The sequence below is a fragment of the Osmerus mordax genome, chromosome 23 (assembly GCF_038355195.1).
Source record: "Osmerus mordax isolate fOsmMor3 chromosome 23, fOsmMor3.pri, whole genome shotgun sequence".
Taxonomy (NCBI): Eukaryota; Metazoa; Chordata; class Actinopteri; order Osmeriformes; family Osmeridae; genus Osmerus; species Osmerus mordax.
Window position 1 is genome coordinate 4,689,633 of NC_090072.1, and position 23,581 is coordinate 4,713,213.

Consider the following 23,581-nt stretch of genomic DNA (forward strand, 5'->3'; position numbering starts at 1 on the left):
TTTCTGCCGTTTCTCAAGCCTCGCCCTAACTTGGGTTTGTTGTTGACAGGCTTTGGTTTGGTTTTAAATTGGCAAAGAATGTTTGTTGTGTCAATTTGTTTTGTGATTTATTTTTTTGCTCGTCCAATTGGACTATGTTATTGTTTCCTTCATTTTTGCTTTTCTTCTTTTTTACCTTTCTAATCTTATGCTAACCCTATTGTTTCCTTCATTTTTGCTTTTCTTCTTTTTTACCTTTCTAATCTTATGCTAACCCTACCTTAACTTTTTGATTTCCATGTCTAAAGATGACCTAACCATGCCTACAGATACATTTTTGGCTTCAGAATTTTGTGACAACCAAAGCATGATATGGCTATTAATCAGTGTCCCAAACCATGGTGAGCGCCAACAGAACAACTGATTGCTCCTGATTTACTAAATTTTTGTCGGGTTTTGTACACATTTGGAAGCTATTCATAGGCTGTGCATTGGTTAAAAACCTAATTTAAACGGAGAATACCACTTATTAATTTGCATAATGATTTAGACTTTCGTTAGTGAAGAGGATGAGAGATTGACGGGAATTTAATTGTGATACCTCTCGGTTATTAAAATGCAATCAGGATAAGCCACTTATCTTTAATACTTACCTTTAGCAAAAGGTCTGGAGAAATTAATCTGAGCCAACATCTTTCTTTTTTTATATATACCCAAACGATCTACACCGCCCAAACAGAAACAGCTCACCCTTCCAATCTAGGCCTAATGACAGAGGCCTCGTCAATCACGACCACCTCAGGAAGTGGAAGACAGACAGGAAGTAGGGAGAAAGAGCGTCCCCTAATTGGGTATTTACATAGGAACTGTGTTTAGGATGCAGCACCACACTCCATGAAAACCTTATGGACAACTCCTTTGAAGGAGATTACCAGGTGTATTTTAATACTTATGCATATTTTTCCATTGTAATTTCGCCTCTCTCTTCCCCTCGCTTAGTCTCTTCCTTGGTATTCAGTCGCACTAACAATAGCAGCCTCAGCTGCCTTAGTCTCAGCCTTTTCTTTCGTCTGAAGATTTTCGACCTCAGAGACCGAGTCCTTTACTTCCCATTCTGCGAGCGTTTGAGTTCCACCATCCATACACTAAGGCTTCACTATCGTAGTGAGACTCTGAAGCTGTCTTCGCCAAGGATCTTCACCAAGAGGCCTCAGGGGGGGGGGGGGGGGGGGACAGACAGTATAGATGGAATGCTTGAGCGACGACATCAGTCATTTTGTAAGGATCAGCCTGTATTCTCTGTGGCGACTGGGCCAGGCTCAGCCAATGAGATCCATGGGGAGAACGAGTCACTGGGACACAAGGCTTTGTGAAATACACTGAACTTGTGAACTTGTCTTCCCCAGAGGAGGCTTGTGTCCAATAAAACCTGCAGCGCAGTCCCGACACACGCACAAACTGTGTGCACACCTGGATGCCAGTTCTCTGCGGTCTCCTTCTGCACAGGGCTCAGGCCAACTGCTCGGCAGCCAAATTGCAACCACAAATCCATGCACGGACATTTACATTTAGTCATTTAGCAGACGCTCTTATCCAGAGCGACTTACAGTAAGTACAGGGACATTCCCCCGAGGCAAGTAGGGTGAAGTGTCTTGCCCAAGGACACAACGTCAGTTGGCATGACCGGGAATCGAACTAGCAACCTTCGGATTACTAGCCCGACTCCCTCACCGCTCAGCCAACTGACTCCTCATACATACCCATACATACATACCATACTGACATATACACATACATACCCATTCAGCCCCCACGTACACACATTCGGTGTGTGACGGCCTTTTCTTGCCAGGCTTTGTCTCCTACACATGTCCATCCTCACAGCTGTCGGCCCACTGCAACACGGCCCTGTTCTGCTCTCCCAGTCCAGGACGATGGTTACCTGCTGTCAGCAGGCTCAGACCAGCTCCAGACCCATCTCCTCCCTCCCTCCATCAGCCCCATCCTCGCTCTCTCTCTCTCTGGGTCTATTTCATGCTACAGCAGAGGTCCATCTGTAGCTCCGCAGTCCACACCGTCACTCACAATAGGTGAGAGACACTGGATGTAGGCCAAAGAGTGACACTGAACTGTTGTCCCGGATAAAGGCTGGCTTTCTCTTATCTGTGTGTGTGTGGTGTTTTTTTGAGTTTTTTTTGCTGTTGTTTATTTGAGGGGAGTGCGGCCTATGGAGAGTGCTTTACCTCCAGCACCTCTTTTACATTTACATTTACATTTACTCATTTAGCAGACGCTCTTATCCAGAGCGACTTACAGTAAGTACAGGGACATTCCCCCGAGGCAAGTAGGGTGAAGTGCCTTGCCCAAGGACACAACATCAGTTGGCATGACCGGGAATCGAACTGGCAACCTTCGGATTACTAGTCCGACTCCTCACCGCTCAGCCACCTGACTCTTTTCAAGGGAGAATCTTCCAGGGGTTTTGGTGCCACTCTCCTCTCAGGATCTTCCACAATCAGAGCCGCGTATAATTTCAAAGGAGAGAATGAACGATTGGACACAATGAAAAAAAGAATCACTTTGTATCTGCCTCTAGTTCTCTTTTCAATGTGTGCCACCTCACACCTGGTCTACTTGCTGTTCCATTGAGGTGTTGCGTGTGTGTGTGTGTGTGTGTGTGTGTGTGTGTGTGTGTGTGTGTGTGTGTGTGTGTGTGTGTGTGTGTGTGTAAAGGAGGGAGAAAGAGAGAAAATGGCAACGAGATCGAGCATGAAGCAGATTTAGAAAACGAGGCTGGATGCGAAGAAAGCCCAGTCGTGGCAGGGTGGAGGACGAGGAAGAGGACAATGTCAGAGACGTGCAGACATGGGGGAGACGGAGGGCCTGAGCAGAAGAGGGCTGGAGCAACAGAGGAGTGGGGAGATGAGGCAGGGGACAAGTAGCAGAGTGTACAGGGTGGAGGAAGGAGGGAGGGAGGGAGGAGGGAGGGAGGGAGGGAGGGAGGGAGGGAGGGAGGGATGGGAGGGAGGGAGGGAGGAGGGAGGAGGGAGGAGGGAGGGAGGGAGGGAGGGAGGGAGGGAGGAGGGAGGGAGGGGGAAAGAAGCCTGTTAGGAAGCCCAGAGGAGAAGGACTCTGTGTGGGCTTAGTTAGAGACAGAGAGGAACGTCAAAAACCACTGGAGCAGAGTATGTCTTTCCTTAACTGTGAGAGCAGCACAGTAGGCCCCAAGAGGGATCATCACCTGTGTGTGTGTGTGTGTGTGTGTGTGTGTGTGTGTGTGTGTGTGTGTGTGTGTGTGTGTGTGTGTGTGTGTGTGTGTGTGTAGGGGGGAGGGTTATTTGTAGGTTGGTACGGGTCCTTCATTTCTCTGCATAGCACACTGTGTATTACAATAATTACATGATTAAATGTGCTTCTATCATGATTGGAGTAGAAATACACTAATACACTCACCCAGGGCAAGAGGCAAGAGAATTACTGTAAGTGTACTACTCTCCACATATGTATTGGCTTACCCACAACAAACCCATTCATACCAAACCTTTTACAGTCAGAATGATTGAGTTCCAGCTCATACAACATAAAAAAGATGTTATTTGAAATTTCAATGTCCATTCATACCATTCTGGATGACCTCTAACACAGTGGTTGGGAAGTACAATAACACACAGAACTATCGTGACATCATGAACTCACCTCAGACAAGTCAATGTAGCCTTCACGCCACAGCCTCACATACACCAACAGAGCAAACTCAGGCACCTTTCATCAGAGGAACTTTCCTCCAGCTCTCTCTCTCTCTTTCACACGCTCCTTCCTCTTCTCCCTCCCTCAACAGTCTTAAGGCCCTCAGTAAATTTCCTCTGTCAGGTGTTAGCCCCAGGCTATAAATCCAGCCAAGCTTATGTGGGTGGGAGGAGAGGGGAGCGGGGAGGTAATTTGTGGCCAAAAAACAGAGGCATTTTTCCTGGATGGTCATAAGCAAGGGCCAAGCCTGGCACACTAATCCAGACCCAAACTCTTTTTTTTTTCGGGACCAGAGAGTGTTGACATCACCCTCGATCATGTGTAAACTATTACGAAGCAAAGGGGCGCCATTTATTTACCATGATCCTGCGGGAGCAGGAGGACGGGAGGGAGGGAGGGAGGGAGGGAGGGAGGGAGGGAGGGAGGGAGGGAGGGAGGGAGGGAGGGAGGGAGGGAGGGAGGGAGGGAGGGAGGGAGGGAGGGAGGGAGGGAGGGAGGGAGGGAGGGAGGGAGGGAGGGAGGGAGGGAGGGAGGGAGGGAGGAGAGAGGGAGGGAGGGAGGGAGGGAGGGAGGGGTATCAGACAGAATAATATCACTTCTTTCTCTCCCTCATCTCGGCTTCGCATCTTCTCCCTGCTGTGTGTGTACGTGGGTGCGTGTGTGTTTGTGATCAGGGGCAGTGTGTCCTCGTTGGAAAACAAATGAGTGTGTGGGTGGGGCACTGGATGGATCCTGCAGAGGCCAGCCGGAAATGATTTCATATGAATGTTTTACATACCTACACAGAAACATTTGATTTCACAGCAGCGCAAATTAGCCCCCCACCATGATGCACCCCCACCCCTACCCCAATGGCAGTCTGTGTGTGTGTGTGTGTGTACATTTGTGTACGAGGGAGCGTTGTCCGCGCTTGCATACATCCCTGTCTGGTTGTGTACCATCGTTATGCGCTTCCTGCTAACACAGCTAGTTGTGCACACCCTTGTGGAATACGTTTCCCGTGTAAACGTGCATACCTACATGTCCTGTCGGGGCTAGATAGTGTCGTCTTTCAGCTAAGCTGGGTGTGGATTTGTGGTCATGTGTCGGTTTGTCTAGAGGGAGGCTCTGCCTTCATGGATCAATGAATTAAAGCACCCTCTCATGAATACTAAACAAGGCTTTGGGTTGTGCCGCGGCGGCCTCTCGACTTCCCCGCGGCACAACCGATTGTCTGTGGCTGAGCTCGCCACGCTCGGGGCGCCACCGCCGTCGCCGCCGCCTGCAGCACCTCGAAAACGGGCTCAGACGACGCTCCCAGAGGCCCCTCGTTGCATAAACGACTGCAGGTTTGATAAAAATAGGCTGTTTTTAATGGTCCCCCGACCCCCTCCCCCCCCACACCGCCCCCCTCCCCCCCCCACACCCCCCCTCCACCACCATTACCGCCACCTCCCCAACTCTACTGTACCGCATCTCTGCCTCGCCTCCCCCTCAGCCTCCCTCTTCTGTTCCCAGATAGACTCCATGCAAAATTGATGGCATCGCGGCTACACAAAGGAAGGCAGGGGACGCGTTACTTCTCACACAGACCCACACGTAGCAGATATGGGTTTTCAATCCCATACCGTCGTTCCCCCAGACATTCCTCAACCGCATGACAGCGGAAGAGGGGAAAGAATGGGAGGGAGAGGAGTAGGGGAAAAAGATTAAAGGGTTCCTGTCTACGCGTGTCTATTTTCATCCTGCTCTTCAGAGTATGAGAGTTTGTGTCTTATTACACCCAAAGAGCAGACTCCCAGACTGGAACTCATGAAGTGCTCCCCCTCCCCTCTCTCTCTCTCTCTCGCCCAGCAAAGCATCACCTGACTGGGGGAAAGCCATGAGATTCTTCTGGTTCATCTGGCGGAACTGCACTTCTCTGGATCTTGGATTTGAGTGCACACGACTGATAGCTGAGTTAGCTGAGTGACAATGCGGATCAAGTCGATTTACCTAAATGCTCGTGACAAAATGTGCTTCAGAATAGTGCTTTGTTTACTGATAAGGGTCTGAATGAGGAAATACTTCACGTTTGTCGCAACGGACACATTCAACATGAGATTGCACAGCTAACTGTACCAATGCAACACAGTGAGGGATCTCATCTTGATGTTCATTCAGAAGGACAATTGCCTCGCGCACAAGCAATACAGTAGCAATTTTTCATTACATGCTTGATCAAATACCTCAGAGGATATGAAAAGTTGCCCTTTCTTTAGCCCAAAATCTATCAATTATGGTCTGCCTGTGACATTCCCTTTTTACCATTTGGAATACGTCCACAGGATACAGCCTTCATAAGCTACAACACTGCACACTTCCTAAAATGGTCATAATCTAAATTCCAGAGTCACCCCACATTGCCTTCCTTGGGCCATTAGTTAGAATTTCTAATGGAGAGGAGGAGGAGGAGTGGGAGGTGGTGGGGGTGTAGCCCTTTCAAATGTCTATTGGACGGCAACAAATCACATTTGGGGCCTCGTTGGAAAGGAGGTCAAAATCAATCAGGTACCTCCTAGCCTCTGACATTTGTAAACATCAGTGAATATTTACAGTATACGTGCATCCTCAGTGGCTGGCCGACGGGCTTAATGCGACGACAATTAGACAGGCTGCTGCTACGGCGCGCATGAGAGAACAAGACGAAGAAATGGGAGCAAAAGAGTAAAAGGCTATCTCCTAGTGTGCGTGCGTGCGTGCATGTGTGTGTGTGATTGTCCTAAGCAGGAGTCCGTGGTTAGTATTTGTGGCCAAGCTGGTTTTATGTCCCCTTCAGTGTGAGTCTCCTCCCCTCCCCTCCAGCTTAGCCATAAACTAGCTCTAAAAGCACTAAGGAATCACAATTCAATTCCAATAGTGACATCATTGAAGTGATTTAGGGCTCGTGGTATTGACCCCCCTGAGGTTCCACGCACCTCACTTGCTGCGCATCCCGTGTGCTCGTGGCCAGAAGGAGATACCGTCAGAAGAAACCCAACAAAGGAAGCCGGAGATCTCTCCCTTGAATCGAGAGACTCTGAAATAGGTGCGCTGTTATCTTCTGCATTTCTCAGATGGTACAAAGTGCAATAAAGTTGTTGAAAGTTTCAAAGGGAAGACGTGTGCTTTAAGCAAGAATCATGTTGTCATTGAAAATGCCTCTCATTGTGTTCATCTTAGAGGCAGGTGCAATATGTGTGGCTAGATTGACTGTACCCATGTGGTTACAATACTTATGTGGTTAGCATGCAAAACTAACTGCACTTGCAGGGCATCAATTAAGTCTCTTATCAGTTCTAAGGAAGCAGACAATGCTCATTAATGGAAAGGGGAAGAGCCTAGATGCCCACTACCCAGTCTGTATCATTGTCTGCATGCCAAGACTGTTGATCTACACTAGGAGATCAAATAGACTGTAAAGACATGTTGGGGAGGCTAAGTCAAACATGCTAACCTAGCGGTGCCAATGATATAAGATACTTTATTTTTCAAGGTTTCCATAAACACAGCAGTGAAAGAATACTGAGTTTGTGAGCAGCGAAACAGGACTGGAAAGCAACCAGATAGTGTATTATTTCAGTCTGTTTTCTGGTATTTGTTCTGCTTTAGAGAGTGATATAAGTAGAGAAAAACAGCTTGCACTCTGCTAGTTTCAAGCCAAGGATAAACACAGCTAGTATAACACAAAAGAAGTACTGTACATGCAGCCGACTTCCTTCAAATCAATTGCATCGATTGCCTTGTCATTCAAGCATCTAATCTGATTTGTCATTTGCTCAACTTTTTAATCTAGCACTTCCTGTTCATTTTGCTATCTTGAAATAAGTTTGAGTTTGGTTGCTGTGCATATTTGAATTCCATTTACCTTAAACACTTGCAAATTACCTCTGAAAATGACTCAGAGGAGACGGAAATGAAGCCTAGGGTTGTGTACTTGTTCGGCCAGCAATGCCGCCGTCCCAATCTCCTGTCAGAAACACCCAGAGGCACGATAACCAAATACAACCAAGGTCTCTCCCTCTCCTGCAACTGAACCATGAACACCACATGACATAACTTCATCTATACACTCTGTTAGACCGAGTCACTCTCTACACACTATCCGGGAGTTCGCACAATTACCTCCAGCAGCAACCTGAGCAAATGCTCTTTTCCCTGTGTTGGCGCTATGCACTTCAGAGGTGCACTATGTAAAGCCCCCTACTCTCCTAGCGGTGAGGGGGCCCACTATAGTCATACGTTGACAGAATATTCCCCTGTACTACTACTTCCTACTCCATTGGCTCTATTACATCTCTGTTTGATTGTAGTTTACCCAGCACTAATTCACCTTCTTTCTCTCCAAGGCTGGGCCTTGTCCCAGGAGCTTGGCATTATATATGTTTGTAGGGTTTATAACCTTGGCCACACTCTTGGGTTTCTCTTCGAAATTACATTTTGACAGGTAGACATGGCCATTACTGTATATAGGCGTACTAGGACCTTGCGGTCAGGTAATGATCACGGTGAAAAATAGTCAACATGGAGGAATGTGCAGTATTTGTCCGAGTCCCTTCTATGTTAGAGTAGATACTGCTGTCCACACCCAACCGTGTTCTGTCCCTGACTGTTGTGATTAAAAATGCTACTGTACATGTGTAATTGCCTAGGGGGAACTCTTGAGCAAAACAGGGTCATGAATGTGTTTTGTGACTGTAGGAAAGAAAGAGTTAGGTTGCTGGAGAGAGAGAGAGAGAGAGAGAGAGAGAGAGAGAGAGAGAGAGAGAGAGAGAGAGAGAGAGAGAGAGAGAGAGAGAGAGAGAGAGTAGAGTCAAAGACAAACGCGCAATGGATGTGTGTGAGAGGGAGGGAGAGGGAGAGTGAAAGGAAGAGAGAGTCCATTATTATAGTCATTCTGCATTTTTGGGGTCGACAATGAAATTGCAACCCTGCGAACCGCTTGCAACCGATAGGAGCACATCCAACCAAATAAATAAACAGAAAATAAATAGATAGCTGCAGCTTTGAAATTAAAACAATCAATCAAAAAAAGTGGAAGAGACAAAGGGAGAGAGCAGAACCTGGTCATTAGGATGGGTGACAGGGTGTTATTTTCGTCTGGGGGAAAATGCTAGGTCATAGCTCATACGTGGGGGAGAGAGGATGAGGCGGAATATGAATACATATGAATACACCCCGGCACAGAGACCAACTATTATCTTTTGGCCACCAGGAACAGACATGATTCCAGGGTATGTTCACATTGAAGTCCAACGGTCGTGGATGCCGTTTGATGGCGATGCATGAATAAAATATTAGAATTAATATAAGTATTATATATTTATTATTATAAATGTATTAGCAGCCTGTGTAAATGAAAGTCAATAGTTGTTTTCACCACTTGTTGTATCAACCCTATATGTGACAACAAAGGAGAAATGACCGTTCTCCATAATGGAGTTTCGTAGACACCTGGAGGGTTCTGTGTCTTTTAAGAAAAAGGTTGTTGTCGTTGTAATTACAGTCTGTAACCTGTCTGAGCTCCATGTGGGTCTGTTTTCCAAGTTTACGTCTGCAAAGAAAATGGGAAATGAATAATTGTATTGTTGAAGGGCTATTGCAGTTTTTTCAGGGGGGAATATCTTTGGCATTTTAACTTTACGATGTGCCTATTCACTGTCTCTGTGGTCAGTAGTGTCATTTCAGCCAGACAATCTTTAGCCTTGGTTGTGTCAGGACTTCAGACAACAGCCTTGTCCCTCATGTCTACAAGGTCATGCCATCCTACCAACTAGAGAGGGATTTGATGTCATGTCTGCAGTTCCCCCTTTTCTCTCTCTGAGCTCAAGTGCTGGGTGTGATGCAAACATGTTCCCTTGTGTTTGTGTCCCTGAGCATGTGTGTGTGTGTGTGTGTGTGTGTGTGTACTTTCGTGTGGCCTCGTTCACATTCACACAGCTGTTGGACCAAGGACAGATTTTTAAGGGAGACAACATGAAGCTGCTTTGCCTTAATCCTGTTTTTCTGCTCTCTCTCTCTCTCTCTGTCTCTCTCTCTCTCTCTCGCTCTCTCTCTCTCCCTCTCTCTCTCCCTCTCTCCATCTCGCTCTCCCGCTCTCTTTCACTCATCTGTCTTTCTCTCGGCTCCTTGAAATAAGATACTGTTCATCTGCATCCTCAAATGTCCTTCATCTGTTGCTGATTTCTCTTTTCTACTGTCTTGTAATTGCTCTTCCTCCCCTCCCTCATCCTCTTTTCTAGTCTCTTTGTTTGTCTCGCTTTTCTACTCCTCTCTCTCTCTCTCTCTCTCTCTCTCTCTCTCTCTCTCTCTCTCTCTCTCTCTCTCTCTCTCTCTCTCTCTCTCTCTCTCTCTCTCTCTGCTACTGTCTCCCCTGCCTCTCTCCATCTCTCTCCCTTTCTCTATTTCCTTCCCCTGTCTCACTATCTTCTCTCCCTCTTCCTCCTTTTCGAGGTCCAGTGAACTGGGTATGAACAGACCATGTAACATACCCTCTATGTGACAACATTAATGGTGGTGATATTTTACCTGGACCAGCAGTGACGACCTCATTGTTCCCGTTCTGCTTCACTGTTAGACGGGGTCAAGGTGTGATCCTGCCCTGTGAAAGGCAACACACACTCTCTCCATCACTCACTCACTCACTCACTCAATCACTCACTCAATCTCTCACACACATAAGCACACACATGTGCACAGAAAAAGATAAGGTGCATGCACACAGACACACATGCACTCTCTCTCTCTTCTCTCTCTCTCTCTGTCACACACACACACTCACACACATTCAAAAACACAAATACAAAGATAAGTATGCACACCCACACAGATTCCAGACAGAGATGCATCCAAGGCCCAGACAGAAATGTAGACAGACATGGTCATGCAGATAGAGGACACACACACACATCCACACACACACACATTCACACACACACACACACACAAACAGTTTCCCTGTACCAGAAGTAGTGGTGGTACCATGGTCAACTGTGCCAGCAGTATTAATTATGGATGGTGGAATGAGCCAGGGTTATCATACACTGCAGCAGTGGAGATGGAAGTTAGTGCGGGGCTCCACAGTGCAAGTGTGCCATCTACAGCACTAAGAGAGAGGACAGAACAGGGGACCTCTGGGAAATGCACACACACACACACACACACATTGAAATGTATCGCACACACACATATATATATATATACTTATATGCACATCTTTTTGTATCTTCAAATGCAATTGTCCATATATACACACACTGACATATGGTAACGCTAACATATTCACATCATTATTCCTGTACACTGATACACATGCTGTCACTTACATACATTGTGCACATTGTACACAGTTGGGAACATCTCGGTCTGTGTAGGGAGAGGATGCGGGAAACACAACACACTCTTGTGCATCTGACACAGTAGCACACAGTTTGTGTTGCCAAAGTGAAACTGTGACACGCACAAAGACACACACACACACACACACACAAGGACACACATAATGTGCAGATTCCATCACCGGTACTCTCTCACATATGCATTTAACACATATGAAGGAATACGTAAGACTATTTCTCTCCTCTCTTCTCCCTCCCTCGCTCGCTCCCACCCCTCTCCTCATTCCATCCCTTTTCCCCCCATCCCCACTTCTTTTCCCTCTAACCCTCCCCAACAGCTTATCCCTCCACCTCTTCCTCTCCATCTTCCCTTTGCTTCATGCTCCTCTCCTTCTCAGGTGGCGATGGTCCTGCTGTGCTGTTGCAGCCACAGTGTAGCTTACAGAGAACAGCATCTGATCTTCCGAGCCCCCATCACCCGGCATCCATCGTCAAAGGACTGTGTGTGAACACAAAGCGGAGCGTGCGTATAAGAGTCAATGCTGTTGCAACTGCCGCCGTCGAACCTCCTCGGCCTTGACAGAGCCGCTCGATATTCCAGAAGAGTTCCGTCCCGGCTGTGGGTTCTCACAGAAGACACTGAAGTCGGATGACAAATCAGTGGCGACATCAAATGGAGTTGTGTTGGTATTCAGCAAGTCATTGTGTTATTGTTAAAGGATGCGAGTGCTCGTTCGTATACACAAACCTGTTTCTCTTCGGTGTCCTCGTGTGTGAGTGTGTTGATACGCATTCGTGGGCGAATACGCGTGAGTGTGTATATCTCGGTAGATGTAGACACCGGCGAGATTCCTGGGGCCCCAAGAGGAGAGATAAGGGCCGCCTTTTTCCCCGTCCTGAACCAGGGCAACTTAGCCGAGGTATGTCGTCGCCGGCAAGTTCAGAGGGAACCTGGGACTTAATAAAACCGAGGTAACTTCAAGAAGAACGCATGTATTATTCATTGGCACACAGCTCTTGAATTCCCTCAAATGAAATTCACCTGCCTTTGTTTAAGAGATCAAGCTAGGAGTTTGACACATATAGATTTGATTGAATTTATTTGATCGACGGAAGAGAGGATAAGGGAAGTTATGTGCGATGAGAATATATGGAGAGAGGAGAGGGAAGGCGACACAGGGCCGGTGAACTGCGAAAGAATTTATGATTTAGATTGGGAAAAAATCCTCCCCTGTATTCCTCCTTTTCTCTCTCGCTTCTGAGTCAACCTCTCCATCTTTTTCTCCCATTCGCCCTCACTTTGGGATGACCTCAATTTCGCTCTGATTTAGTCATGTTTAGTTTTACATCTCCTCTCTTGTTCTCCTTGGAACTGCTCCCGTCATTCTCCCCTTCCACTTTCTCCCCAGTATGTCCCCTTGGATCTACGGCCATGTTGGGAGGTGTCTATGTGTGTGGGTGTGTGTGTGGGTGGGTGATATGTTATGCATGTGTGATGAATGGTGTATACTATAGTCAACTGTCTTTTTCCAAGCCAGAAAAAAGGCTATGTTGAAACGCTTGTGCGTGTACATTTTCGTCTGGTCCAGAGAGAGCAACAGAGGGTGAGAGGGGTGGTGGTGAGTGTGTGGAGGGCTACAGATAAAAAGAAAATGAAATGGAGAAAGAAAAATAGAAGACAAAAGATCTGCAAAGACATACTGCAAGGAGGAGGGCTCAGCAATGCTTCAACAGATCACTCTGTGAAGAAGCAGTTCACTTTGGCCTTAGTCCAGTCAGATCTATTTTTCACATCCTCTACCCTCCCCATACACAGCCCTCTACCACTCTCCCATCTCTCATTACTTCATTGCAGGCCGTGGTACAGTGTCATCTGACATTACCCTAACATTAAAACAACATATCCTGGGAAAGAAGGAAGTGGGAAAGAGGAAGAAATCTCTCCTGACACTGTCGGTTCACTTCTCATATCGCTCGCTACCAGACAGGTTTTCAAAACTGTGCATTCTGCCGCAAGCAGAAGGGCGCTCATTAATCCAATCGGATCTCTAGTCAGTGAGGGGGGGTGTCACGTTCGTTTAACCCCGGCACCCTTCACCATCAGTGGGTACGGAATGCAAGCTAGCTTACTCGCTGCGGCTGGTTCTCACTGACAACCAATACTTCTCATCTCCCCCACAACTGCCTCCCCAAGTGAACTCTAATGAAGATGACATCAAGGTAATTGTGTGTGTAATGTAGAGTCTGTCTATGAAAATGTTTTCATGCTTCCTCGCTGCAGATCTTTGCTCTTATTGGTGAAGGCTTGTGGCAGGACTCTGTGAAGGGTGTTGACATTTGACCCTGGATTAATCAGATTTGCCTTTTCAAAAATGAACTTTATTATGAGACAGTATGGAAGTGTGGACCGCCAGTGTCAAGGAGGTTGAATCTTTGTCCAGAAGACTTCTGCAGACTTGGCGGGATGAGAGAATCCATCAATCCATCACAAACTTCCATTCAAAGTATTGGCATTCAACTGTATTTTGAAAGACAGACATTAGGCTGTCATTCAAAGGCTTGACATTCAAAAGACTATCATTCTTTTGTAATTTTGCAAATTATAGACCTGTCAGAAAGGAAGGCATCAGGCTTTCACAACCACTGTTATTTGACTGTAGAAAGCATCCTCTTAGATAGGCTTGCCGCAAGTGGTTTACAATTTGAGTCATGGAAGACCACACATATCTCAAATGTAGCTTTCAGAAAGATAGTACAGAACTTGGAAACAGGTGAGTGAACTCTCTTCCTAATCAGTAACCTCATACACAGAATAAACAGAAAAAAAGGAAAGAAAGTTTGAAGTATTTTCTGACAGTTGCCATCAATAGTCTTTTGGAGTGCCAACTGACGTTGTGTCCTTGGGCAAGGCACTTCACCCTACTTGCCTCGGGGGAATGTCCCTGTACTTACTGTAAGTCGCTCTGGAGAAGAGCGTCTGCTAAATGACTAAATGTTCTGGAAATGAGACAGTTCAAGTCAGGAGACAAACTGCCTTGTACTGTAACATTGTTTGCCCTACCTCTGCCAAAGCTGACATAGTCCAGCTTCACGTGGGTAAACAACTTCACTAATCGGCCTTGGCTGTTCCACACTATTTACAATGGATTGGGACTGAGCCGACCATTCCGCAGCAATGCAGTCCTGTATTCCGCCAAGAATAAATAACACGCAGATTGAAGTCCCAAAATGTTTCTTGTCAAAGGGGAAATTCATGGTTCTCATCTAGGCTTGAGCTTCAAATGAAACATTAAGGTGGTGCCTGTTTGAACGGCTGCAGCCAGTAAATGTTAATGTGTGTGTGTGAGAGAGATACAATTACATAGATGATGCAATAGAGGAAGAGAGGCGCATTCTTTCTTTTCTTCTATCTGCACCACTAAATCTCTGTCTCACTTTTCCCTCATTCACCTTCTTTCTCTTTCTCTCCTCTTAGAACAAAACACGAGATCCACCTCCGTTGTTCTCCCCCTTGCAAGGAGTACACAAACCTACTCTATTAAACTACAATGTGCAGAAGCAGGTCTGCTCCAATGGGATTATACAGGAACGACAACGCTAGCGGAAGTGGGCAGTCTTGTCCCGATCCCTTAGATACATGCTGTATACAGTTTGTTTATACAAAGCACCTTAAATTTCCCCCCTAAATTAAAATAATGCATGTACTGCATATATGTATATATATAGATATTTAGATGTAAATTTAATGAGCCTTGTTTTGGTTCCACCACTCATTAAAGAGTGTTTCATGTTTTTTTTTTTTTTACCATGCTCAAAAACTGGCAGTGCTCCCATCTTCCCATTTCGTGGTCTGCAGCTCATCTTTCAGGGCTTTAGAAACGTATGGTGGCGAATTAGCAAGGATGGCTAGCCTTCAGGGCCATAAATATCCTATGGAGTAGTGCCTTAACTTGCGTCACAGCCGGCAGAGCAGGAATGGCCGGGGTGGAGCTGGTCTGAGGGGATAACCCCAGACATGCCTGATCCTCACGCTGGTCCTTCTATAACGTGATTGTATACGGTGTTAAACACATGTTGTGTACGTGCATGTCAAAGTGTTGTTCTTGCCATGAGGATAGCATGCATGACATCCACACAAATATGGTGTACCACATCTGATAGAGGAGAATGCCGCTGAACGACTCTGAGATGTTTGATTGCCTTTTACATGACTGACGCCTAGTGGTGGTCCATGGAACTGCATCTAGCAGATGAGCCAATGAGGTTGGTTTGTGTGGGTTTTGTTGTTGTGTACAATGTCACCCAAACAATACATTTATCATGAGTTGACTTCTCCAGTCTCATCCCATGTGCGGAATTGATGAACCATCAACAGAAGTTTCATCACACTCACTTTATATTGATAAAGCAATCATGCATGCTTTCTTCTGTGTATCACTGTTCTACTACTCATGACAAATGGGATGTCAAAACGTTTTTTTTCTTCTCTTTCTTTTCAACTCTCCTCTAAAGAAAATGTGGATTCAAATGGAATTATAGCCGATGCCTTCGGGCAGTGAACCATGAATCCAGAAGTTGGGTTCTGGACAGCTGCAATTGGTCAAATCCCAACCTATTCAAAACGTAATTGTCTCCAATAAATTTAAGATATATATACATTCTTTTTTTATGAGAAAATGTACAGACGCTGAAAGCAAGACAGTATTGTTATGCCTCCATTTTTTATTAATTTATCTACAGTATACAAATATTCACACAACAAATATTCCAAAAATCCAAACGTCTTGTAGACATTTATATTTTCTGCTCACATGTAACTTTTTTCCTGTTTGTTGCGTGCTGTACTGTGACATACCGCAACTTTTGTCACAAGTTTGCCACCCCAATCGTGCCCGTCACTGTCTCTCGTCACTGCCGTGACCTTTCAGCTTGCGACGTTTTTGTCATAAACGTCGTGGTTGTGATCCAGAGGTGAGGCGCCGTGTCAAGGATGGCGAAAAAAGGGCGGCGAGAAAATAGAGAACCCTTGAAACAGAGCGCTCAGTCTAGGCGTGGAGGTGAGGAACACTTCACAAGAAGCCAGGGATGACGACAACAGGTAAAAGGTCAGGGGGGAAGGGAAGGAAGCAAAGGCTGTACCTCAGTTCCTTATGTCCTTTGTCCTTATGTCCTTTGTCCTTATGTCCTTTGTCCTTGCCGTTTCAGAGCACATTGGTGTAAAAAGATTGATGTCAGGACCCTCGGGTAATCCTTTCCAATGAAAACGTTGAGACAGGTAAGGAGAGAGGACATGAGCAATTAAGGAAAGACCATTAAGAAAAGATGCATGGAAGCAAGGAAACGAGTAAGGAAAAATGGGCTCCACATTGGGTAGTGTAGGTTACAAAGACAGGTAACTTATGGGTGGGGGTTAAATCTGCATATTCTTATGTTGCTCTTCAGTAAAAACCAGTCACTCCTTAGGGAACCCCCACCAATAAAAATCTTTTTAAAAACATCTATAAGAACATAATTTTGTAAAAACAAAGTATATATATATATATATATATGTATATATATATATATATATATATATCTAGAATAATCCATAAAGAGAGACATTCAAAACACATCAAATGATTTTGGCTCTGACAACACCTGTTGTGCACTCAATGCCTCTCGTCATACATTGTTCTTTACTCTACAACTTTATTCAATATTTACTCCGCAGGCAGCGGCTCTTTCCCCCAAAACAGGAAAGCAATAGTGCAACAAACATTAGCAGGATATTCTTCTAAGGAAATTAGTCAAGTACATGAGCTCTGGAGCCTCGGGAAACTGGAACTCTTAAAGCTGAATAAGCCTACTATTGAAACCCTAAAAAAGGTGCAATCCGTAATCGGGAAATATAAAGAATCAGAAAATCATCTGAAAAATTAATCAAACCTGCATTGTCGTAAAATGCGATTTTCTAGTTATTATTTTTGATTCAATCCAACTGTTATTGAAAGTTTATACTAGTTTTCACATGAGGCTCTCCTGTGATACAGTGATCCGCTATGGGAAATGTACACCTTACTGTCTCAAAATCTTGAACCAAACCTTTCATTTAGAAAGGCATTGGTCATTAATTACAATAGCCAAATAATTTTACAGATTGCACCTTTAAACCCCCTACACACGTTTTTTTTTTCTTTTTTTGGTACAAACTCAAAACAACAAGAAAGGACAGTGAGCAGGTCATGCTTTTGATTGTTGTCTGATAAACAACTGGCATGGACCTCGACACTTTGACCTTTTGTTTACCTTTCTTCGACCTTTGAAGGCTTTACTGTGAGGCTATGAGTGAACAAAAAAGGCATTTTCGAACTATAAGGCTACCAGTCTGGGGTGTTCAAAGTACCCAGACTGAGCTACATCCCGTCATTAACAAAAGGAGAAAAGGGAAAGAAAGGAAAAAAAAGGAAAAAAGAATTGTTTTCTGATGACATCCATTTATATTAAGGCTAAAGCAAACTCTCCCTTCACCCTTTGAATTCCAACTTCCCCCTCACTCTCTCCCCCTCTCCCTCTCCCTCGCTCTTTAGCGTATAAAGATCGACGCATCGCTCTGAAATAGTTTACTTTTTCTTCTTGAACAGGCTCTTGATCTTAGACGAGGAGCGTCGAAACTTCTCGCTGCCATTGTCGCTCGAGTCTTGGGAGGAGGTGCTCTGGAGCTTGTGCTCTTTGCCCACACTCCTGCCCTCTGAGTCCAGTGAGGTAAGGGAGGGGTAGCGGCCCGCACCGGGCCCCATGCCCGCGGGCAGCTGGCCCATGCTGTAGGACTTCTCCAAGATACCGTTGTACGCCCCCATACCCGCTTGTTGGACGCCGCCGGCAAAGGGCATGCTCTGGGACTCGGGCAAGAGGGTGCGGGTGAGGTCGGGGGAGCCCTTGTGCGAGTGGGTTTGGTGCTCCAGGGCGGGGGAGGGGTTGGTGGAGGGTGGGGGGGTGGAGTCCCTGAGGCAGGAGGAGGAGGCCCCCGAGCCGAGGGAGGGGTCCTGGGAGTAGATCAGCATCTCCTCGCGGGAGATCCTGCGGTACTGGGTCTCCTGACCAGCCGAGCAGGGGCCAGGGTACTGCTGTTTGCGGGAGCCCATGCTGGAGCTGATAGAGTCTGTGTCTGAGAAGGTGTCCTGTGTGCAATCCCTTTAGGAGAGAGACAGAGAGACAGAGAGAGAGAGAGAGAGAGAGAGAGAGAGAGAGAGAGAGAGAGAGAGAGAGCGAGAGAGAGAGAGAGAGAGAGAGAGAGAGAGAGAGAGAGAAAGAAAGAGATACCATTAAATCTCCAGTCACTCAAAACAACCCAGTGACCTTAAACGCACTATCACTACTAGGCCACATGCAATCTCATACAGCCCCCCCCCCTCCCAGCCACCCCCTCCCCCTCCCAGCCCCCCCCCCCCCCCCCCTCTGGCGCAGCAGCGTGGCGTCATCCTCACCCTTTCCTCTCCACGTTGAAGAAGAGGTGGTCCTCGTCCCCCTCGGGGTGGTAGGACAGGCCGGAGCCTGCCATGGACAGGAGGTCGGGGTCGGGGGACATGAGCGAGGACTGCTGGGAGCCCAGGAGGCTGCGGCGCGAGCGACACAAGCTGCTGCTGCGGCTCAGGGGGGGGCGCATCATGGTGGATGCTGGGGAATCAGACGGACAGGGGCTTTAGGTGGTCGCGGCTCAGGGGGGTGGCCGTTTGGTTACCCTTCCCGTTTAGCGGTCGCGCCAAACACGCACTGCACAATCCCGACTTCAAAAAAACACACACACACACACGCACCAAAAAAAAACGCATTCTGTCCGGTTAAGCAATGCGACACACACGCACGCACACATACGAGGCAACCCCCCCCCCACTCCAGGTTTTCCTTACAGGCAAACTGTGGAATGATTGGGGGCGTGTCCTCGTCGAGGTCGTCCACTCCGCCGGCGATGGGATAGGGCGGCACGGAGACCCGCGGCATGACCACCCAGCTGTGGTCGGAGTAGAGCGTGGCGGTGAGGCTGGGCAGGCCCGAGTTGTGCACCAGGGGGAAGCCGCACAGCTTCTCGATCTGCTGCCAGCGGTGGAGGCGCTCCCGAAGACAGGCGGTCACCTCCGACAGGGACTTCCTGGAACGACAAGGCGCGCGCTGTCACGGACGCTTCCAGAAGGTTTCCAACCAGGGCAAAGCTTGCATACGTGTACAGATAGGCTGCTTTGGTTTAAGTGTCTATTAATGGTAATCTTGGCCTTCATCTCCACTGTCCATAATCAATGTTTGGGTGGCTTATTGTCTTATTGACCGGGGGTTACTAATCAATAGGGCTACAAAATGTATTGATAAATCAAACCCTGATGTATCGTGGGGTGTATGCAACTAAGCATTCCACATCTGTGGTTGTGGCGGTCAGGGATCAATAATGATTGCCAGCCAGCATGCCGATTATGTCGAATGTAGTCACTAAGAAATACAGAGGTTGGCTAAATGCTGTATGTTTTGAGTTTGTGTGCGTGTGTGAGTGAATGTGTGTGTACTGTACTTGTGTGTGTTTTCATACTTTGCCTCTAGTATCTTGTGGTCCACCTCATCCAGAGACGAACTGTGAGCAACATGAAGGGTTCCAAATACTGAACTCCTCTTCTTTTTGATTTTCTCTGCCTGTGGCACACACACACACACACACATGAAACACATTAGTATCCTGCTTCGTGGGCACCGCACACCATACAAAACAGCAGACCACACTGTTTAAAGGCGCACAGGTTAGATGTGTCTTTGTGAAGAGAACAACATGTTCTTGGTGCTGAACGCAGTTAATTGACTTTTGATAGTGCCTGATGAGTCACTCTGGCTGTGCCAGAACAAATTAAGAACAAATAACACAATTAAAAAGTAATTTAGCCACATTAAAAAAGTAATTGAGGGAAAAAAAACAAGCCGTCCTTGTGTTCTCCTAACGTGTGTGTGGGTGTGTAGATTTGTGTGGGAGATAAATATCCAATTACACAACGGCAGAACACCGAGGAGGCATCTGACTAACGCGATCCGTACAAACTCCGCGATACCTCCGAACTCCGCGAAACGCGGCTGGGTCTTGGGAAGAAAGCGATGTTTACCTCGTCCTTGGCGACGGTGAGCTGCTGCTCGGCGCTGTGTTTCTTGGTGTTGTAGTACTGGACCTCCACCTCATGGGTGAGCTGCAGCCACATCTGCAGGGCCTCCGGCACCGAGAACTCTGACTGCATCTCCTTCTCTGCTCGCTTCAGAGCCATACGCACCTGAAGGAAGGGGTCAGGGGAGAGGGAGGGGTCAGGGAGGGGTCAGGGATCAGGGGAGAGGGAGGGGTCAAGGGTCAGGGGAGAGGGAGGGGTCAGGGGAGAGGGAGGGGTCAGGGGAGAGGGAGGGGTCAGACGGGGGGGTTTGTGGGGAGCACATTTTGGATGTTTGTGGATGTTTATTGTCTTATTGTAATATGGGGTGAGAGAATGTCACTTATTCTGCTCCACCCACTGCTTTTGTTTCATGAATGTGGATAGATTTGACTCGTGCACTGCTCTACCTGGAACTATATAGGCTCTGTTGTACCCTCGAAAAACATTTCGGAACATTTCGTAGGTGGAGTCATGACATCAACCAAAGGTTCTGCCTAAGCTGTTAACAAAAAATTTATTCTCCAAGTGTTGTTTTTGTTCAAAGGGTTCTGCCTTCCCACGGTTCTGGAGGGTTCCTACCTGCACCAGCTCCTCCTCTGCGTACTTGAGGCGGCTGAGCTCGCACTCCGCTCCCTGGCGGAGGTCCCGGAGGCGGTGGGCCTCCTTCTTGGCCCCGCTGATCTCGTCTAACATCTTCTGCTCCAGGTTCTGCTTCTCCACAGCCACGGTCCTGTTCTCCTCCTGAGCCTTCTCCAGCCTGGGTAGGGGGGGAAGGGTGGGGGGGCGGGGTGGGAGGGTGGGTGGAGGTAGGGGGTCAAAACCAGGTCAACCCTTTCACGCCATCAAACTTTTAACTGCGATTAAACGTCCTTGCTGTCAAACCGGCGCACAGCGACGTCGAACATGCCGAGCGCCGAGTCAGACGTTCCTGCAGCTCCACAAGGCTGAACTCACCGTTCCTGCAGCTCCACGAGGCTGAACTCACCGTTCCTGCAGCTCCACGAGGCTGAACTCACCGTTCCTGCAGCTCCACGAGGCTGAACTCACCGTTCCTGCAGCTCCACGAGGCTGAACTCACCGTTCCTGCAGCTCCATGAGGCTGAACTCGGCGCTCTGCAGGCTCTCCAGGTCCCTCATCATCTGGGAGATGTGCACCCTGGACGACTTGTTCTGGACATAGGCAAACCAGCAGCCTCCCACCCCGATCAGGATGGACACCATCAGCACAAAGTCCTTCAGCCAGTTGTGCTGCTGACCTGTGGGGGGGAGAAGGGGGAAGGTGGAAGGTGGGGGGGGGGGCAGATACATGGGAAGGAGCAAAAGGAGAGAGGGACGATGTGGTAGGAGGGAAGGTGGATGAGGAAGGGGGACAAGGGAGGGTGGTGGGGGTCGGGGGAGGGAGGGAGGAAAGGGGGGGTACAAGCGGGGGTAGTCAGAGATAGAGGGTTAGCGCGGGATGGAAACGACGACAACAACTATTTTTGCTCCAAATACCCCCCCCCAAGTCCACCCAGGCGTACGGCGAGGAAGGCGAGCTCTCACTTACGGAGCGGGGGCCCGAAGAGCACGGCGTCCAGCGCTTTCAGATTCAGCTTTTGCTTGTGCCGCTGGTCGAGGATCTTCAGCTGGGACGAGATAAACAACGCTTCGTTAGCCGCTATTCTGAAAAGACAGGAGTGAGAAGCGCACCGTGAGCCCGTGGAAACGCCCCGCCGCCGTCCACAACACCAGCCTGCGTGAGGGGGCCCGTCTGCCTGCTGCTTGGGCACGAGACACGCATGTCAACGCTGGAACAGCTGCGTGTGCGTGTGCGCGTGTCTACCTGAACGGACCAATGCCGAAGATATTTGTGAACATGTGAGAGGAACAGAAACGGAGAGATATTTTTTTTTGCGTGTCTGTGTGTGTGGACATGAGAGAAGATAGGAAGTTGGTCTGTCTAACAGCAGGCACGTGTGAGGGTATCTGTGTGGCGTGTTTGTAATTAGGAAACGACAGCGAGCGACCGCCATCTTGAGCCCCCCCCCCCCCTCGCTAGACAATATGGCCGCCAGTGAAACACAAGACATCACTGTGACATCACTTAATGAGTCCGTGTCCTGGGGCCCCGGGAGTGATGAGGGGGGGGTAACTTTACACCCCACCACGCGAGCCACCTCTACCCCCGCCCGCACTTCAATCATCTCATTCCATACATACAGCCAAAAGTGAGTCACATTCAAGAAGAGGAATAGACACACACACACACACACAAACATTCCCTCACGTTCTCTACTCAGATAACTTCATTAACTCATTTTTGGGGTTACAACAGACAGCTGATACAACCGTGAAAGCATGAGGGCTGTAACTGTGTGTGTGTTGTCACAGCTCCTGTAATAGTTTACATTATTTTCTTTGCATGCGTTACCTCTTGTGACCAGCAGAGGACAGCATTATCGTAGATAACACATGCCAGAAGTAAGTATCCCAAGTTATGGGACAATAACATTTAATTGACAACTTTTCATTTGACACATGATGCCACTTCCTTAAAAGGCTCTTTACATAAAACGTGGAAACAACTTGCAGCCCACATATTCAAATGTTTTCTATGTCAAGAACTAAATATTGAAACATAAAGCAAAATGACTACAATCGGTTGTGTGTTTTCGAAAGGTTGATTGGCAGAGTATATTCAGCCAGTGGTGTCGCAGAAAAAGCCTGTATGGTCGATCATGTCTGTCCTGCGCTCCACAGTGAGTCATGCGACACGTAGTGATCCATCCTGCTCACCGAGGTAACGTATTTCCGTCCACCCGGAAATCTCGGAAATTTGTCTCGTACTGAGGGAGCTCTACGTTCTCCTTCAGCCACTGGACCGCGTCCTCAATGGTCCAGTTATGGACTGAGGGAGAGAGGGAGAGAGTGGGAGAGAGAGAGAGAGAGAGAGAGAGGGAGAGAGAGAGAGAAATCAGTCATTTCTTTCTCCTCCATGTGTTTCCTTGAACCTTATAGCTGTCTTCGGTTTGTAATCCCTTTTTGCAAATCGCCCGCTTTCCCTCCAATCCCTTCTTCTCCCTCTTCCCTCTCTCTAACCCTAACCCTACCTTCAGAGGTCTTCCATCCCCTCCACAGCTCCTCCACAGTGATGTGTTGGTCTTCTCTGTGCAGGTTGCTGTGTTTGTTCGTTTGCTGTTGCTTCATGTCTTCTATGATGAACTGCAGACAGACAGACAAAGACAGACAGACGAGTTATAGCATTACATTTTACATTTACATTTACTCATTTAGCAGACGCTCTTATCCAGAGCGACTTACAGTAAGTACAGGGACATTCTCCCCGAGGCAAGTAGGGTGAAGTGCCTTGCCCAAGGACACAACGTCATTTTG

At 47.6% G+C, this 23,581-nt stretch overlaps 1 protein-coding gene across 5 annotated transcripts in view; it reads right to left on the reverse strand.

The window, feature by feature from the left end:
• Nucleotides 1–15,762: 15,762 nt before the first annotated feature.
• stim2b (stromal interaction molecule 2b) overlaps nt 15,763–23,581 on the reverse strand; it is a 26,598-nt gene continuing 18,779 nt past the window's right edge. For 4 of the 5 annotated variants that reach the window (XM_067261349.1, XM_067261350.1, XM_067261352.1 and 1 more), the window contains 10 exons: nt 23,299–23,410; nt 22,985–23,096; nt 21,756–21,871; nt 21,288–21,465; nt 20,789–20,966; nt 20,174–20,335; nt 19,615–19,715; nt 18,947–19,185; nt 18,524–18,713; nt 15,763–18,230 (listed from right to left, as the gene is read on the reverse strand). In XM_067261349.1, the coding sequence (XP_067117450.1) occupies nt 17,660–18,230; nt 18,524–18,713; nt 18,947–19,185; nt 19,615–19,715; nt 20,174–20,335; nt 20,789–20,966; nt 21,288–21,465; nt 21,756–21,871; nt 22,985–23,096; nt 23,299–23,410 (1,959 nt within the window). In that variant the 3' untranslated portion in view covers nt 15,763–17,659. The remainder of the gene's footprint in view (nt 18,231–18,523; nt 18,714–18,946; nt 19,186–19,614; nt 19,716–20,173; nt 20,336–20,788; nt 20,967–21,287; nt 21,466–21,755; nt 21,872–22,984; nt 23,097–23,298; nt 23,411–23,581) is intronic. The other variant, XM_067261353.1, reaches the window with a different exon arrangement.